Source organism: Sphaerodactylus townsendi, linkage group LG01, assembly GCF_021028975.2.
Source record: "Sphaerodactylus townsendi isolate TG3544 linkage group LG01, MPM_Stown_v2.3, whole genome shotgun sequence".
NCBI classification, from domain to species: Eukaryota; Metazoa; Chordata; class Lepidosauria; order Squamata; family Sphaerodactylidae; genus Sphaerodactylus; species Sphaerodactylus townsendi.
In genome coordinates this window covers 182286419-182301261 of record NC_059425.1, presented here as the reverse complement: position 1 = coordinate 182301261, position 14843 = coordinate 182286419, and the positions used below count along the sequence as shown (strand labels likewise).

The window sequence follows — 14843 nt, the reverse complement described above, 5'->3', positions numbered from 1 at the left end:
CCCCACACTCTGCGCAGGGTCATCAAAAGGCGCCCTTTGAAAGAGCGCCAGGGATGCCTCGTGCTGAGGGGCGCGACAGCAGCAGCATCGGGGCGGCTGCGCTGTCGCCGCCCCTCTCGTGGGGAGTGCCGGGGGACCCCGCACTACTCTCCTCAAGTAGCACGGGGCTTAAGGTAAGTGGGGAAAGGCCCATGGACGGACCAAGAATCTGATTCAGCTTCATGTGTTCATGCGCTCATTATTATTTGACAGATGGATAAGTATCTCAACACTTGAATATTAACTGCAGGAAATAGCGCTGGATTATTTTCATTCACCACCTTTAGGAGGGTAGGAAAACAGAGCTGTCAGGTCCGACACTCTGCTTCTGCCCATCTGAAGAGTGCTGATCGCCGCAGCTGCCCCATTTCCCAAGAATGCGTTTCGAGCGACGTGAGCACGTGCCCCCATCGGCATGGCGACGAGTCCTGGCTGACTCTTTTAAGTTTTGCAAAAAGCAAAACCTGACTGACTAGAATGCGCAACACCTCCAGCCCTTTCTTAGGCATGTTCTAATTAGAGTGGAACCTCTGTGGGAGGTGGGTGAGGTATTTCAGCAAAACTATGAAGCCCGACCAGATGTTATCGTGGGGAGACTTGGGGCCGAGCCTGGCTGGGAATGAAAAGTCCCGTCCGGGCCCATCCAGCTGCTGCGGCGGATTACAAATAGTTAAAGGGAAGCTAGCTGGAGCAAGAGCCCATGGCTTTGCCGAAGCACGACGTCACAAGCTTAAGGTGGCCTGTCGAGTCACCACAAACCATGTTGTGCGGACCAACGTTGCCTGCCAGCACTTCAGTGCAGGTATTGAGCAATTACATACAGGCCCAAAATAAACAGCACTGGTGGATTATCTTCAACCAGAGCATCTGTCTCCTTTCTCCAGGCACAGCTGCGTAAGGAACCAGCAAGCAGAATGTGGGGGAGGTTCTTGGGCTGAAAGCATTTCTGAACACCTGGATGCTATAAACGGTGCTGTGATCTGGATGGTCCAGGCTAGCCTTGTCCTTGGAAGCTCATCGGTTCTTGGAAGCTAAGCTGGGCCGGCCCTGGTTAGTACTTGGCTGGGAGACCACCGAGGAAGGCTAGAGTTGCTACATAGAGGCAAGCAGTGGCGAAGCAGTGGTGTTTGGAATATGCTGCCACAGGAGGTGGTGATGGCCAATAACCTGGATAGCTTTAAAAAGGGCTTGGACAGATTTATGGAGGAGAAGTCAATCTATGGCTACCAATCTTGATCCTTCTTGATCTGAGGTTGCAAATGCCTTAGCAGACCAGGTGCTCGGGAGCAGCAGCAGCAGCAGCAGAAGGCCATTGCTTTCCCATCCTGCATGTGAGCTCCCAAAGGCACCTGGTGGGCCACTGCGAGGAGCAGAGTGCTGGACTAGATGGACTCTGGTCTGATCCAGAAGGCTAGTTCTTATGTTCTTATGAACTACTCTGTTCATCTCTACCACAGCAACTCAATCAGAGACCTCCTTCCCATAGGGTTGCCTCTTGCCAGGTCTCTCCTGGAATTTTGGGGATGGAGCTTGGCGAGGACAGTGTCCTCAATGGGATTCAATGCCAGAGAGTCCCCCCCTCCAAATCAGCCGTTTTCTCCAGGGGAACCTATCTCTGTAGTCTGGAGATCCCCAGGTCCCACCTGGAGGCTGGAATCACTACCTGGCAACTAGAGCCAGAAGAGAAGGGAAAGAACCACAAGAAAAAGGACAAGGGAGGAGAGAGGATATTGGAAGGAGTACAGGCTTCTCCCTCAAGCTACACCATAATGTTAATTTTTAGGACAGGACTGACCTATACAAAGTCATTCATTTGCAGTAGCAGGATGGGCCCCATACTAGCTGAGTCAAGGAGAGAAGACGCAGTACATCGTACATATCCGGCAACCCCATGTCCTTATTATCAACATGTCTCTACACATAACTCAGATGAGAGTTCCGTGGTTGCTCCCCAACCCAGTAGCCTTAATAGCCTTAGCATTTCCTCACAGGTCACCCATCTGTTTTGCAAAGTTGTGCTACGGCCACCTTGAGCCCTTAATGTCCACAAATGGGTTGAGTAGGAGGACTGCCTGCCATTCAACATGTGTGAGCAAATAAAAAAAAAAGTGGGGGGCGCTTCTAGCAAGTGGTCCCCATTGCCCAAACTCCTTGGCTCCAATAGCAGAAGTAGACCATAAGTTCACACTCCCGTTATGTATAAAGCCATGCTAATGCTCAAATCTATCTATGAGGATAGCGCCCAAGTAAGTAACCAAGGATGGCTGCCCCATTGCATCTAGTTGGACCACTCAATTAAGAAGCACACTAAACTTGAGGGGGGAGGTTAACCATCCAGTCACAACACTACCCATCTCAACAACTTGTCTGGGGCAGTGTCCCACTCTCTGCAGAGCCCTTCAGGTAATGGGTGTTATGACAGGCCACATGAGTGTGCCTCAAAGAATTTAGCAAACGTACTGACTTCTCCCTCAAGCTACGCCATGATGTTAATTTTTAAGAACAGGACTGACCTAGACAAAGTCATTCATTTGCAGACAGGACGGGCCCCATACAAGCTGAGTCAAGGACAGAAGGGCACCTGCTGTACATATCCAATGTTCCCATGTACTTATTACAAACATGTCTTTACACATAACTCAAATTAGAGTTCTGGGGGTTGGTCCCCAACCCAGTAGCCTTAATTCGACAAACTCTTTATGACTTGTGGCATCCGCTCACCATGCACAACATCCTCAGCATTTCAAGGTTAAAAATACCCAGCTAGCAGGTGTCACAAAAGACCGTGACCAGAGTCCCTTGAGAGCCACGGCCACTCAAAGTAGACCGTGACGGACCAACGACCTGATTCAGCCTAAAGTAGATTCACATATTCATGTGAGTGTTCAGAGAAATATGATTTTGCAACAGGGTGGCCAGAAGGTGCAAAACAATAATCTCTTAACCATGGCTTGATGATTGGAAGCATAGGACTGTGAACGATTCCACCTCCCCATCAGGATTAAATTCCTTCCAGCTATCATCAAACTTAATGGTTGCTCTGGCCAGTAGGTCAAGGGTTAGGCCCCTTCCGCACACGCAGAATAATGCATTTTCAATCCAGTTTCACAACGGTTTGCAAGTGGATTTTGCTATTCTGCACAAAGAGCATTGAAAGTGGATTGAAAGAGCATTATTCTGCATGTGCGGAAGGGGCCTCAGTTTCACTGCAGTTATCAAACCGACCTGTAGTGAGATTGAGGGAGGGGGCTGTTTTTAGGAAGCAGAGCCCTACCCATCTCCCACAGAAGTGTCCTGGAAAAATAGGCAAAGATGGATGCCATCTTCAAAGCCCTGTATTGTGTTGCTTATATGAAAAGAACCTGTTAGTGGAATCAATGTCAAGTCGCTCAGTGGAATGCATAGCAGCCTTTCCGGAAGCTATCTGGAGAACAATGGTCAAGCCCTGAGAAATGGGCCACTCCCCTTGGACTCAGTTCACCTGCTCTGGTGCTCATAAAAGATATGTTAAGTGCCAGCCACGCCTGATACAAAGCTTCCTGACAGTTATTTCCCCTCTAATCCATAGGTGTCGAACTTGCGGCCCTCCAGATGTTATGGACTACAGTTCCCATCATCCCCTGCCAGCATGATACCCACCAAGGAGGGTTCTGCAAAGGAAGGCAATGGCCCACCACTTCTGCTTTCCCCTTCTATTCCAGTCCATAACATCTGGAGGGCCGCGAGTTTGACACCTGTGCTCTAACCGTATCAGTCTTTTCCCCGTCTTATTCTTGGGAATCACTACCTCACTTTGAATTGGAATAACACCGGAATTTTGATTTCATCAATTCCACACTAAACCTAATCAACTACTCACCTCTTTCTAAATCCTAGGACACTTACATCCTCCGTGTGACTTTTTTTACCGTTAAGCGTGTGTAAGTTTATTATTTTATTTTCCAATAAAAATTGTTACACTTCATTTTCTGACTCTTGTGGATTTCTTGCAGAAACCCACCTCCATAAACTCCAGTGGAAAGACCCATGGTTACCCCCTTTTGCAAAAAAAAAAAAAAGGTTTGTCCTGCTGATTCCCCATCCAAAACGGGACAGACTCTACCATTTGGGGTAACATAGCAGCTGCAAAAAGCACATCCAACACTTATACTAAATGAGGGTCGATGATAATCTATACTTGCTAATCAGTTCCCTAAGTTCGAAAGGACTCTGGTTAACACGAAGACCAGAGGAAAGGGGAAGAGCCACACAAAGTTACAGCCTGCTAACTCATAAGGAGAGGGACGGTGTCACAGTATAGCCCAATCTCATCAGATCTTTGAAACTAAGTAGGGTCAGTACTTGGACGGGAGACCACCAAGGAGGGCTCTGCAAAGGAAGGCAATGGCCCACCACCTCTGCTTTCCACTTGCCTTGAAAGCCCCTTGTTGAGATTACCATAAATCACTAGTGACCTGGCGGTACTTTATATGCACAATTTGCTATTTGGAAGGAAGGCAGCATCGTATAGCCTGATCTCGGCAGAAGCTAAACAGGGTCAGTGCTTGGAAGGGAGAACACCAAGGAAGACTCTGCAGAGGAAGGTGATGGCAAACCACATCTGCTTCTCACTTGCCTTGAAAGCCCCTTGCTAGGGTTGCCATTAAATCAATCCTTGGAAGGGAGACCTCCAAGGAAGACTCTGCAGGCCATGGCAAACCACCTCTCTTGCCAACTTTCCCTTTTTCCTATTTCCTTTCACACACACATTGTGAACATGGCGGAGAAATCACTAGCACAGAATCAGCACAAGCTGTAGTGTTCTCCGACTGAATCCAGGCGAGCTGCTTAACACATGGATGCAGCACCCACAAAGCCCGGTTGAAGATGGACACCTTGCAGAAGGCAGCGTCTGGCTTCCCTTTTATGTCATTCAAAGGCAATTAAGCCTCGATTATGTGGCCTCAACAGGCAGTTGCGGAAGGTGGTTTTTAACATTAGGAACTCAATCCGAGAAGCATGTTCCTTGCAACCGTTCTCATTAAGCGAGCTAATCGCTCTAGTGCAATTTTAGCTATTTAATGGGTACCTCATGTGGCCTTAAGAAAATATTAAACTGTCGCTAGGTTGGTTTTCTAACCTATGTGGCAAACCACATTAAGCAGCAGCTTTGAGAATTAAAAAAACCCTGCTTTGCTTTTCAGCACAGAGATACCTACCACAAACAAGAGGCGACCGTATACTACAAGAAGCTTTTCTTAGGATGGAGGATGGTCACCAAACTTTCTGACCACGGGGGCACCTTTGGAATTTCGAGAGGGGTGGTGAGTAACCTACCCTCCCCCCCCAAAAAAATGACTGGCACAGGAGGAGGAGCCAAACATGATACTTCCTTCCTTCCTTCCTTCCTTCCTTCCTTCCTTCCTTCCTTCCTTCCTTCCTTCCTTCCTTCCTTCCTTCCTTCCTTCCTTCCTTCCTTCCTTCCTTCCTTCCTTCCTTCCTTCCTTCCTTCCTTCCTTTTCAAAATAATCTCACGGTAACAACGGTGAACACACGAAGTTGCTATAGTCAGGGTCTGGATACTGGTCTTTCAAGGAACTGTACTTTGGCTGGAAGCGTGATCCAGCCCACGATCCAGCCACTGGAAAGACAGCAAGCTTGGAAGTGGTGGCGGTGGGCTTCTGCCCCGAAACACTCATTGCCCCTCATGGTGCAGCCCAGCTCCCTGGAACATAAGAATAGAATGCAGCTCTCTCTCTGCTCTGCAAAATAAGCTCACTGCAACAGCTGTTCAAGGACTGAAGGGGGAATGGAACACCACACTGACTAAGCAAAGAGGTCAGGTGTTTCCGGTCCTTGTGATCCTCTGGAAGCTTTCTGAAAAATGCAGAGGGCACCAGTAGAAATAGTGGTGGAGGCCACGGCACCCAGAGACACCATGTGTCTTAGGCCACATCACACCCTATCACAGTGGTGGCGAACCTTTGGCACTCCAGATGTTATGGACTACAATTCCCATCAGCCCCTGCCAGCATGGCCAATTGGCAGGGGCTGATGGGAATTGTAGTCCATAACATCTGGAGTGCCAAAGGTTCGCCACCATGGCCCTATCACATGACTGCATAGAGCCTTGCGTACCAACACAGTCAAAAAGCAATTTGCACAGCAGAGTGAAGATTCCTTCGGAGACTTGAGATAGGACCAACAGATGTGCAGCTCAAACATCTAAATTGGTATTTTTCAGATCTAGATATCAGGGAATTGAAAAATATCTGTATTTCAAATTTTCCAGGTTCCAAATGCTAGTTTGATATTCGGATCAGGTTTCTGCTTTTTCAGGATTTTGGTATTATTTGGCTCCATTATTCCCGATGGGTAATTAAGTCTTTATATAGGAATCCCACCTGTCAGGTAAGGTATACACCTTCAGGCCCTCTGAAACGTAAAATGTCGGTTTCGCAGCGGGTAAAGCAGGGATGCGTGCTGGCACCTGTGCTGTTCGATTTATTCCGTATGGGGAATCTTTTCAGATGGATGGAGAGGTTTTTTTCCCGATGAAAATTGAAGCAGAGCTGATGATATCTGTCCTTTAAATAAGACCCACATTTTGAGCATATTGGACTTCCTGGGCCCTTGAACAAGGTGCCCCCAGCCATTCTCCATTGCCTGCTTTCTCCACGGCCCGGAATAGCAAAAGACACAAAAGCAAGCAAATCAACTCCAGGCCAAAAACTTCTCAAAGCAGACAGAACAAGCTCAAAATGCCAATGCAGAACCAGGAAATTCTGGCAGAACCGCAGGGCAATATGGCAAGCCTAACACAACAAACATACAACCCAAGAATCCAAGGGCAAACTAAACAGGAATGCCCTCGTAAGCCTAACCAATGTAAAACTGGAGAATCTGTCTAATGTATAACGTGAGAATCAAAGGCAATGTTGAACCTAAGAATCGACCAAAAATGCCCCCCACAACTCAATATCTGTAAGCCTATTGCACTTTATGTAGCTGTACTAAGCAAATGTTATTCCAGAGAGGAAAACGGGTAATGCTCAAAAAGGAGATAGCCTATTGAAAAAAGATAGCTGAAATTGATTGTTTTAAATTCCACAGTGCTGATGAAAGTTATATTTGTTTATTATCTTCATTTTATACCCCATTACCTCTAAAGTGTCTTTAAACATGTTCCTATCTCCGTTTTGTTATCGAAACAACACCATAAAGTAGATTGGTCCACATCTGAGAAAATGGCCCACGGTCACCTAGCAAGCTGCTGTGGCAGAGGGGATTCGAATCCGGGTCTCCTTGATCTCAGTCCAACACTCTAACCAGAACTCCATACTGGCTGACTACAGACACTGCACAGATGGACCTCCCCAACCCTCATTCATTCATTCATTCATTCATTCATTCATTCATTCATTCATTCATTCATTCATTCATTCATTCATTCATTCATTCATTCATTCACAAAGCACAAAGAAAAGCCATGCAGCACAAATCACTGTTGTGGCTGGGATTGTCTACTCTGTGTTCAGAATACATGGAGATTTGAAGGTGGAGCCTGGGAGAGTGAGATGTAATCAGAGAAGAAACCACAGTAGGGTATAATGCCCTGCAGTGTACCTTCCAGGGGAAGTAGAATACATGTCTTAAATGAATAACTAATACATAAATAAGCCATTTGTGTAGTCTGGAAATCATTTGTAATTCCAGGAGATCTCCAGTCCCCACTTGGAGGTTGGTAACCCTAGTTGTAGTAGCAGTTGTAGTTTATTTTTATTTTTATTTATTTATTATTTCATTTTTATACCGCCCTCCGGACCAACAGTTGTAGTAGTAGAAGAAGAAAGAGGAGAAGGAGGAGGAGTAGTTTGGATTTATACCCTACCTTTCTCTCCTGTAATGAAACTTAAGGCAGCTTACAAACTCCTCCCCTTCCTCTTCCCACAACAGACACTTTCTAAGGTAGGTGGGGCTGAAAGAGTCCTGAGAAAACTGTTACTAGCCCAAGGTCACCCAACCGGCTTCACGTACAGGAGCGAGGGAACAAATCCAGTTGGGCAGTTAAGAGTCTACTGCTCATGTGGAGGAGAGGGGAATCGAACCCAGTTCTCCAGATTAGAGCCTACCACTCTTAATCATTACACCACGCCGGCTCTTGTAATAGAAGAGACCGATCTTCTTACCCATTTCCTGTCTTGCGCTGCATATTCCTGACCCGTATTTATTTACCACAGTGTTCACAGTTTTTATAACACCGGGCTCAGTTTCTGCAAAGCCGAGGTAGTTGTAGGAACCCATGTTGATTATATTCTTGAGTTTCCTTCCGGTGAACCTGTAGAAAAGGAAAAATGAAGGCATATGACAACGGTAACCATTCCCAATTAATTAACTGTAATTACATTTTATTGGGGCACACGGGCAGCCTAATCCAGAGCCCTGGGTGGCCATAGACAGCACAGCTACGGCTGCTTCCAGAAGGGGGAAGAAAACTAAAAAACAAACACACAGCAACAAAAAACAACAACCCACCACCAGAAAGCCCTCCATCATTCAATGGACTTTTGTGACCTAAAACAGTGGCATAAGTCTGGGGCCTGAGTCGCTGCATACTTCCCCACAAACACAGGGCTAGAAGCCAACTAACGTCAACTCCACACCCAGAATGCACCTGCCGTGCCCCACTGCATTGATAGGGCTGGCAGTGGTGCTGAGTGGTGTGGAGGAGTGTCCCGTGTTTGCCCGTCTGCTTGGGTAAGTGGCCCATGGGACAATTTGCCCTCCCCCCCTCTGGACTGGGCCATTATAGAAACAAACATTCTGGGACGAACACATTAGAAGCTATTCTGGTCTCCCAGTTTTATGCCAATAACTGCCTTTTAGTTAAAGGAAGAAGAAGAAGAAGAAGAAGAAGAAGAAGAAGAAGAAGAAGAAGAAGAAGAAGAAGAAGAAGAAGAAGAAGAAGAAGAAGAAGAAGAAGAAGAAGAAGAAGAAGAAGAAGAAGAAGAAGAAGAAGAGGTGGCGGCGGCAGCGGCGGCGGCGGATGCAGCAGCAGCAGCAGCAGCCTTCAGGGAGCCTGAGCCTTCAGGGAGGGCGGTATATAAATATAAATAAATATAAATATAAATAATAAATAAAGAAGAAGAAGAAGATGATGATTTTGGATTTATATCCTCCCTTTCTCTCCTGCAGGAGACTCAAAGGGGCTCACAAACTCCTTTCCCTTCCCCCCTCACAACAAACACCCTGTGAGGTGGGTGGGGCTGAGAGAGCTCAGAAGAACTGTGACTAGCCCAAGGTCACCCAGCTGGCATGTGTTGGAGTGCACAGGCTAATCTGAATTCTCCAGATCAAGAATTTGACCGTTCCCCACTATCGAAAGCTTTTCTCTAAGGCCAGATTTCATGTGTTTCCCTCAGAGGTGATTCCCTGCAGAGGTGCTCAGCCGGCCAGCCTGGTGTAGTGGTAAAGAGCAGGTGGATTCTAATCTGGAGGACTGCCTTTGATTCCCCACTCCTCCACCTAAGTGGCAGAGGCTTATCTGGTGATCCAGATGTGTCTCTGCACTCCTGCATTCCTGCAGGGTGACCTTGGTCAAGTCACAGTACTCTCTGAACTCTCAGCCTCACCTACCTCACAAGGTGTCTGTTTTGGGGAGAGGAAGGGAAAGCAACTTGTAGGCCACCTTGAGTCTCCTTACAAAGAAAGGTGGGATATAAATCCAAACTCTTTTTCTCTTCTTCTTCTTCCATGGTAGATTTCAGGTGCCTCCTATTCTTCAAGAGTCGGTCCATGGAATGGCACAGAGGTAGAATCACTGATGCAATTTTGCTTTTCTGTCAGTTCTAACTTAGAATACATCAGATGAGGATAATCCATTGCTGGTTAGGGGGGAAAGCCAACCACTCTTAAAACGAATTAAAATCTTCATAGAGGTTAAGAGCAACAGAACTAACTTGGCTGTAGCTAAGTTTCTTTCAGAGGCATTAGAAATTAGACATCTTATGTACAGTGTGGATAAATGATGCTGATTGCAAAGTATAAATTCTGACATTGTTCTGCCTGTTTTTATCTTATTAATATTGCTTGTTTAAGGTTGGATTTATATGTATCCGGGTCAGTAGATTAGAGGCGTATTGGGGGGAAATGGCACCTGGAGACAACTCCTTCTCTGGGCACCCTGCCACCCCCACGCTCGGGGGCACGGTCGTGCCCCTGAGCCCCGAGCAGGCTGGGGATGGTCTTGGGGTGGGGTCATGCCCCCAAGCCTCACCCCCGGCCCCTGGGCAGGCTGGTGGGGTGGGGCTCAGCAGCGGTGGTGGGTGGCCCAGGCAGGTCCCGCCCCCCTGCCTCCCTGCAGGCTGGTCTGCAGGGAGGTGGTGGGCGGGGCTTGGTGGTGTGCGGTTGGGGCACAACGCTGTTTTGGTTGTGCAGGGGGGCACCCAGTGCACCCTCACATGACCAAAAGGCATGCGCCCAGGGACATGGGTGACCCCATGTTCCTATAGGCCAGCCATTCTCAACCAGGGTTACCTGGTACCCTGGGGTGCCGTGAGCATGTCCCAGTGGTACCGCGGCAACACTACCGCCCCCCCCTCATTTTTGTGGTGTCTCCCACCAGCGCCAGCAAGGACATGGAGCTGGCCCATGGGGCAGGGCCTGCCACAAGGTCAGCAGCCACCACCACCCCCAGTGCTACCCTTCACCCTGGGAGGGGAAGGTGGGGGGTGTGGCAAGCAGGGGCAATGGGAGGGGAAGGTGGAGGGTGGCGGCAGGGGTACTGTGAGATATGAACAGTGAGGTCAGGGTTGGGAAAACACTGCTAGGGTTGGGAAACACTGCTATAGGCCATATGCCTCTGCAGTAGACTGCAATGAATGTATTGTACTGTGTGGCGAGTGCAGCCACAAAATGAAGAAAGTAGAGTAGGAAACAGACTGAGAAAGAACAACCTGAAGATAATCAAGAAGACAAGGCAGAGAAGGAGCTAATCGGAGAAAAGCTTCTAAAAAAATTCATAATGATGAAAATGAAAAGGTGCTTGCTCAGATTGTCGGGAGAAGGTCGAGTGCTGTGGTCACAAGAGGTTAAGTCAACATTTAAAGCCTGTGGAATTCTGTCACAGGTTCCTCCATGAAGCCACAAAATGGCTGCCACAAAATGGCGCCACCGCTTACCTTCAGTCACGCAGTGCAGACCCATGTGCTGATTTGGCAGCTGCTGTTAAAGCAACGTTTTAAATTTGCAGAATCAATCAAATCTTCATTGGCCAATAAGAAGAGTTGCAGGGCAAAAGCCCACCCCACCCACTTTCTAAAGACCCTTGGAAGGTGGGGACGCCAGGAGGAGGTCATGACGCTCATGGGCACCAGGTTGGGGACCTGTGCACTAACCAAAGAATAGTTGCCCATCCGTATTAGAAAAAACAGTGGTTGCTCAAAGATATCGACTAGCCGGACTCACCTAAACGTCCAGTTGTAATCATCCGAAACACGTTCTAGCAGGTCAATCTGTGGTCCGGGTACGCTGCAGATGGGGCGGTTCCAGTTGTCTCTTATTCTCACATAGAGGTTACGGTTGTAAAAGTTTTCAAAATCTTGATACAGCGGTACAAAATCCTAGGGTTTTGAGGGGGAAAAAAAAGAACAGTCTATGTCTCAGGCATCCGTCTTGCACAGAAGTGCTTTTCTAGGCCTCGCACGCGATAATTTAATTTAATTTATGTGGGCAGAGTTAATTAGCACACCAAGGGGCACAACTTGATCCAAGTGTAGATAGGGCAGTGAGGTCAACACCTTCTCTTTTTTCTAGGCGTCATTCCTTGTCTGACTCCAGATTGCTACTCTCAAGGCACAGACTTTGCCATAGACGCTGTACACCAGTGGTTCTCAACCTGGGGATCGGGACCCCTTTGGGGGTCGAACAACCCTTTCACAGGGGTCACGTAAGACTCTCTGCATCAGTGTTCTCCATCTGTAAAATGGATAAATGTGAGGGTTGGGGGTCACCACAACATGAGGAACTGTATTAAAGGAAGGTTGAGAACCACTGCTCTACACCTACAGGGGAATTCTATGCTGTGTTACTCTAGTCCAGTGGTGGCGAACCTTTGGCACTCCAGATGTTATGGACTACAATTCCCATCAGCCCCTGCCAGCATGAACCTGCTGAATCCTACCACAAATGTTCATGGACTACAATTCCCATCAGTCACTGCCAATTGGCCATGCTGGCAGGGGCTGATGGGAATTGTAGTCCATAACATCTGGAATGCCAAAGGTTCACCACCACGGATCTAGTCCAACAGTCCCATCCAATGAGGACAGACAAAAGGGCTTTAGGGAGCGGCACAGTCTTGTGCCGACACATTTGTCTTCCCTGGGGCACTTGCCCTAACAGAGGTGGCAGATGTGCCGGCAGCTGCCCGTCCCTCAGCTCCACGCCTTAAAACTGGGAATTCCCAATCAGACATCAATGTGTATGTTAGGAGTGGGGTGGGGGCATTTCTGGGGTGGAGCTGAGGTTAGTTAGCTCCCTCCCAGGGTTTAGGGTCAGAAGTCCTGTATCCCGCCCTCCGACTTTCTGTAAACCCCATGAGGCTTTCCAGTGGCAGGGCGGATGGTTTGCCGGCTTTTTCTTGCCCTCTGTGCTGCCAGTTCTGGCTTTGGATGGGCTGTAAGTCCATTGACATCAATGGGCTTAGACTGGAGTAACTTGGAATTGAATTGCACCATAGATCTCTCTCATACAGCTAGAGATGTAGTTAAGAAGAAGAAGAAGAAGAAGAGTTTGGATTTATATCCCCCCCCCTTTCTCTCCTGCAGGAGACTCAGAGGGGCTTACAATCTCCTTGCCCTTCCCCCCTCACAACAAACACCCTGTGAGGTAGGTGGGGCTGAGAGAGCTCCGAGAAGCTGTGACTAGCCCAAGGTCACCCAGCTGGCGTGTGTGAGATTGTACAGGCTAATGTGAATTCCCCAGATAAGCCTCCACAGCTCAGGCGGCAGAGCTGGGAATCAAACCCGGTTCCTCCAGATTAGATACACGAGCTCTTAACCTCCTACGCCACTGCTACTCTGTCTCTCCTCTTCACTATCAAGTATGGTAGTGTCAGAATCCTGATTTATCACTCCTTGCCTAAGTACTTAATAGCTGCCTAAGTACTTTCTAACTGCTGCTATCAATACTTTAATCCCTTTCACAGTTTCAGCTGCTATACATGTGACTTGGTGTCAGTGTATCTTTGTCTCCTGGCGGGAGGCTGGTAACTCGCTTACGTCAGGCGTGTCCTCACACAACTGCGACCATGTGACCCTGCCCTAATCTCTGCCGGCCTCTCTTCGTATCCCCCACAATCCTTTTCTCCATAGTGCCGGACGATGAGATAATGGCTCTCACCTCACTAGATGTAAACATTTTTTAATCTCCCCGCTTTTCCCACCAGCTGGCCAAAGGGGCAGGGGGCGGGGGGCAGCTGGAGCCGAACCCATAACTCCCTTTACTTTTCACACGTCCCTCAGATCTGGCTATGGAAAGTACCTTGCATGGTCTTTCCATAAAGACTACCCTTATCAATATCAGAGTCTGGTTAATGTCTACAGACAGGCAATCTTACAGGTGGCTCCTGAATAAACCTTTATCAATATTTTGATCAGACCACATCTTTGCTGTATTCATTTCTCCACCAACAGTTTACACCTGGTCTGTCTCCCCACTGGGCCAGGTTGTCGTGGTGGCCTGCTTCCACCCCTGGCTGGTGCATGCGCAGATGCAACTCTGCCACCTTTCCCCACCCAAGAAAAGCAGACGGTAATATGACTGCCACTAGGCTTTTCGTGCCCTGCACGAGGAGGCAAAGGGCTGGAATTCAACTTGAAAATCAGAGTTTATCTGGTAGTACGTACCGTGCATGCACAGGCCACACATGAATTAATGTTCTCGGTTCTTTTCCCAGTTACGCAACCCCATTCCACTACAAATTAGTTGCTATCCTGGCATAAGTACCTTTCAAAAGCTTCCTAAGATCTCTGTGGTCGTCTCCCCACTTACCTGCTGCTGCGCCTACTCTCCCCAAGTAGCGCGGGGTCCCCCGGCACTCCGCACTACAGGGGTGGCGACAACGCAGCTGCCCCGACGCTGCTGCTGTCGCGCCCTCTCAGCGCGCGTCATTCCTGGCGCTCCTCGAAACGGTGCCTTTTGATGACCTCGCGCAGAGCATGGGGTCATGGGGAAGCCCAGGAGTGCGCCAGAAATGACGTGCGCTGGGAGTAGCGCGCAGCAACCTTTGGTCGAGGTAAGTGGGGAAATGACCTGTGTTTAGATTGGCTTTTTAGAATTCAGGAAAGGTGAGGTTTCAGGTAATAAAGTTGGGCAGTGCAATTCACTGGGGCAGGGGGGAGAGGAAGTTTCATGGAGGCCAGACATGGTGCTGCCACAGCTGGAAGATACAAAAATGCACAAAGGGCCAAAATGGACAATTCACCATTGCTTTTCAGTGGCATGAGTCTGATCTTTTGATGGTGTAAATTCCTGGCAGGCGTAAGGGGCGTTACCGGGATGAAAACCCTCTGGAAGCTGACTAAAGTCGGCCCTGCCCCTGTGAATGCTTGGCGGAGCAGCAAGGTCCACATTTGGACATCATGGAGCTGTGTAGCATCCCGCCATTGCTATTAGTGCCACTCTAGGCTGGGGGTCTGCAATCTACGGGTCTCCAGATCAGCCATTCTCAACCAGGGTTCCGTGGTACCCTGGGGTGTCGTGAGCATGTCCCAGGGATACTGCGGCAAACGTACCCCCCCCCCTCATTTTTGTGGTGTCTCCCA

General features: G+C 48.5%; 1 protein-coding gene across 1 annotated transcript in view; it reads right to left on the bottom strand.

Annotated features, from left to right (window-relative positions):
• SPTLC3 (serine palmitoyltransferase long chain base subunit 3) overlaps nucleotides 1-14843 on the bottom strand; it is a 114206-nt gene that overhangs the window by 63218 nt on the left and 36145 nt on the right. Inside the window, exons 3-4 of the mRNA XM_048510703.1 lie at nucleotides 11485-11639; nucleotides 8208-8356 (exon numbers count right to left, since the gene is read on the bottom strand). Of these exons, the coding sequence (XP_048366660.1) occupies nucleotides 8208-8356; nucleotides 11485-11639 (304 nt within the window). The remainder of the gene's footprint in view (nucleotides 1-8207; nucleotides 8357-11484; nucleotides 11640-14843) is intronic.